Source organism: Danio aesculapii, chromosome 7, assembly GCF_903798145.1.
Source record: "Danio aesculapii chromosome 7, fDanAes4.1, whole genome shotgun sequence".
In the NCBI taxonomy this organism is placed as follows: domain Eukaryota; kingdom Metazoa; phylum Chordata; class Actinopteri; order Cypriniformes; family Danionidae; genus Danio; species Danio aesculapii.
In genome coordinates, this window is record NC_079441.1 from 70,936,888 (window position 1) to 70,941,887 (window position 5,000).

Here is a 5,000-nt window from a genome sequence, read left to right on the forward strand (position 1 = left end):
TGCATATATATTGTATAAAACATGCATACATGCATATGCTTAAATGTTTGTTTACAAATTAAATATTTATATCTAAGACAAATTATATATAAATGTCAATATTTAGTTTTTATTTTATATATATATATATATATATATATATATATGTATATATATATATATATATATATATATATATATGTATATATATATATATATATATATATATATATATATATATATATATATATATATATATATATACATATATATATATATATATATATATATATATATATATATATATATATATACATACATACATATATATATATATATATATATACATACATACACACACAATATTTATACATGGTGAGTACTTGCACATTATGTAACAAACTTTAATTTTGCATGCAATTTAATCATTTGACAGGACTAATAGAAAGGCTAATAATTTAAATGATTGATTAAACTGTTTATTATTTATTTGACAGCTTTTAAAGCAGAAATCAGTGCACTATATTTTTGCTGTAAAAGCTGAAGATTTCCAGTTTTTTACATATTCAAAAGGACTAGCTTTGCATTTTATTTTGATACTCTTATTTATAAAATCCCATATAAATTACTGCCAACTTTACCTGCAGTAAAGAGTTGTTCACAAGCTCTGAGTTCTCCAAATGTTCTTTTGTGTAATGGGTTGTAGGTAAATATCCACCCAGATAGGCATTGTTTTTGATTTCTGAATTAATACAGTTAGGGTTAGGGTTAGTTAATAGACAATCAAAAACACAACATGATTTTTGCAATATTGACAGTCAAAATGATCCTCTCTAAGATGATTCTGTCAGTACACTAAAGAAATAAAAAATAAGAGCTGCGTGTAAAAAGAAATCCTTTCTGCTGTGTGTGTGTGTAAAAGTGTTGTTTGTTTCCTGTAGGATCTGGTTCTGCTGGAGAACAGTCCCGGAGTGGATGGAGCCGAGTATGTTCTCCAGTTCAGTCCAGAGATTCAGCAGACGGGGGTTTCCATCGCCCCGTACAGCCTGCCGTTCAGATTCTGCAACGGTTAGTCTGCAGACACACTCCTAATGTTCGTTACTATTGTTGGGGAAAAGTTATTTTTAAAAGTAATCCAGTACGATCTTACATTACTTAAAATAGGTAACTAAATGGATTACTTTGTTACTTTTTCAGGAAAGGAATGCATTGTTACTTTTTACTTCTGGGGTGGGCTTTGCTTATTTGTAAGAATTTAACAAACTTTAAGCCCCTTTTACACTAAAAGTGAAATATGTAGTTTGCACTGGAATATTTGCATAAAGAAATCTGATTGGCTGCATTCTGCTATGAGCAATGGACCAAACGCGATTCACTCCATTCAAAGTAAATAAGTGTTAAGCTTTTGGGGGACTGCAACTATTAATTTGTCAAACTAGTGCGGTGTTTATTGTTATTTAGAGAGTGTAATGAAGATGTTCAGCACTCTAGATTCTGATTTTCTTGACCTATTACAGATGCAGATCATCAGAAAGTCATTGTGACCCTCAGCAAGAAGAAGGACCGTCTTTCCCAAACGATTAAGATGTACAGGGAGTTCTTCGAGACCAATCAGCAACTGATATCTGAACTGGAGTGTATGCTATTTTATGCTTTTTTAAATTTTTATATTCTTTTATTATTTTTATTTGGTTTGTGCACTTGTTTATAAATGTATGCATGAGTTTATAAATGCTTTTATCCATGAATTAATTTCTTTATACTGTTTAATAATGCATTTGTGCATTTGATTTTATTTGTTCAAGCATGCTTATTTGTTTATTGTGCATTGATTTGTTTTTGCATTTAGATTTGTGTTTTTTTTCTTGTGTATATGCATGGATTTTTGCATTTATGCATGCATTTATTAATAAGTTTATGCATGGATTTATAAATGCTTATATGCAGTTGTGTTTCTTTAATTATGCATTTGTGCATTTGTTTTCATGTTTTTATTTATTTATGCATGCTTAATTATTTGTTGTGCATTGATTTGTTGTTGCATTTAGATTAGCATTTGTTCATTTTATGCATTTATGCATGCATTTATTGATTAATTTATGCCTGTATTTATTCATTATTTTATGCATACATTAATTCATTAATTTATGCATGCATTTATTTATTAATTTAAGACTGTATCCATTATTTTATGCATGCATTTATTTATTAATTTATGCATGCATTTATTGATTTTTTATGACTGTATTTATCCATTAATTTATGCATGCATTTATTCATTAATTTATGCATGCATTTATTCATTAATTTATGCATGCATTTATTTATTAATTTATGCATGCATTTATTTCTTAATTTATGCATGCATTTATTTCTTAATTTATGACTGTACTTATCCATTATTTTATGCATGCATTTATTTATTAATTTATGACTGTACTTATCCATTATTTTATGCATGCATTTATCCATTAATTTATGCATGCATTTATCCATTAATTTATGCATGCATTTATTTATTAATTTATGCCTGTGTTTATTATTTATTTTATGCATGCATTTATTCATTAATTTATGCATGCATTTATTTATTAATTTATGACTATTTATTATTTATTTTATACATGCATTTATTTATTAATTTATGAATGTATTTATTATTTATTTTATGCATGCATTTATTCATTAATTTATGCATGCATTTATTGATTAATTTATGACTGTATTTATCTATTATTTTATGCATGCATTTATTCATTAATTTATGCATGCATTTATTTATTAATTTATGCTTTTGTTTATTGATTAATTTATGCATGCATTTATTTATTAATTTATGACTATTTATCCATTGTTTTATGCATGCATTTATTCATTAATTTATGCATGCATTTATTTATTAATTTATGCATGCATTTATTTATTAATTTATGACTGTATTTATTATTTATTTTATACATAAATTTATTGATTAATTTATGCGTGCATTTATTTATTAATTTATGACTGTATTATTTATTTTATGCATGCATTTATTGATTAATTTATGCATGCATTTATTTATTAATTTATGAATGTATTTATTATTTATTTTATGCATGCATTTATTCATTAATTCATGCATGCATTTATTGATTAATTTATGACTGTATTTATCTATTATTTTATGCATGCATTTATTCATTAATTTATGCATGCATTTATTTATTAATTTATGCTTTTGTTTATTGATTAATTTATGCATGCATTTATTTATTAATTTATGACTATTTATCCATTGTTTTATGCATGCATTTATTCATTAATTTATGCATGCATTTATTTATTAATTTATGCATGCATTTATTTCTTAATTTATGACTGTATTTATTATTTATTTTATACATAAATTTATTGATTAATTTATGCGTGCATTTATTTATTAATTTATGACTGTATTATTTATTTTATGCATGCATTTATTGATTAATTTATGCATGCATTTATTTATTAATTTATGACTGTATTCATTATTTTATGCATGCATTTATTCATTAATTTATGCATGCATTTATTCATTAATTTATGCATGCATTTATTTATTAATTTATGCATGCATTTATTGATTAATTTATGACTGTATTTATCCATTATTTTATGCATGCATTTATTCATTAATTTATGCATGCATTTATTTATTAATTTATGCATTTGTTTATTGATTAATTTATGCATGCATTTATTTATTAATTTATGACTGTATTTATCCATTGTTTTATGCATGCATTTATTCATTAATTTATGCATGCATTTATTCATTAATTTATGCATGCATTTATTTATTAATTTATGCATGCATTTATTTATTAATTTATGCATTTGTTTATTGATTAATTTATGCATGCATTTATTTATTAATTTATGACTGTATTTATCCATTGTTTTATGCATGCATTCATTCATTAATTTATGCATGCATTTATTTATTAACTTATGCATGCATTTATTTATTAATTTATGACTGTATTTATTATTTATTTTATGCATGCATTTATTAGATAATTTATGCATGCATTTATTAATTTATGACTGTATTTATTATTTATTTTATGCATGCATTTATTCATTAATTTATGCATGCATTTATTTATTAATTTATGACTGTATTTATTCATTATTTTATGCATGCATTTATTCATTAAATTATGCATGCATTTATTTATTAATTTATGCATGCATTTATTTAATAATTTATGACTGTATTTATCCATTATTTTATGCATGCATTTATTCATTAATTTATGCATGCATTTATTTATTAATTTATGCATGCATTTATTGATCTATTATGACTGTGTTTTATATTTATTTCATGCATGCATTTATTCATTAATTTATGCATGCATTTATTTATTAATTTATGACTGTATTTATTCATTATTTTATGCATGCATTTATTCATTAATTTATGCATGCATTTATTTATTAATTTAAGACTGTATCCATTATTTTATGCATGCATTTATTTATTAATTTATGCATGCATTTATTGATTTTTTTATGACTGTATTTATCCATTAATTTATGCATGCATTTATTCATTAATTTATGCATGCATTTATTCATTAATTTATGCATGCATTTATTTATTAATTTATGCATGCATTTATTTATTAATTTATGCATGCATTTATTTCTTAATTTATGACTGTATTTATCCATTATTTTATGCATGCATTTATCCATTAATTTATGCATGCATTTATTTATTAATTTATGCATGCATTTATTTATTAATTTATGACTATATTTATTATTTATTTTATACATGCATTTATTGATTAATTTATGCATGCATTTATTCATTATTTTATGCATACATTAATTCATTAATTTATGCATGCATTTATTTATTAATTTAAGACTGTATTTATCCATTATTTTATGCATGCATTTATTCAATAATTTATGCATGCATTTATTTATTAATTTATGCATGCATTTATTGATTAATTTATGACTGTATTTATCCATTAATTTAT

At 22.8% G+C, this 5,000-nt stretch overlaps 1 protein-coding gene across 1 annotated transcript in view; it reads left to right on the top strand.

Moving 5' to 3' along the window:
- Positions 1–5,000, top strand: part of smchd1 (structural maintenance of chromosomes flexible hinge domain containing 1) — a 77,863-nt gene that overhangs the window by 52,010 nt on the left and 20,853 nt on the right. The window contains exons 39-40 of the mRNA XM_056462441.1: positions 921–1,047; positions 1,497–1,616. Coding sequence (XP_056318416.1) covers positions 921–1,047; positions 1,497–1,616 — 247 coding nt within the window. The remainder of the gene's footprint in view (positions 1–920; positions 1,048–1,496; positions 1,617–5,000) is intronic.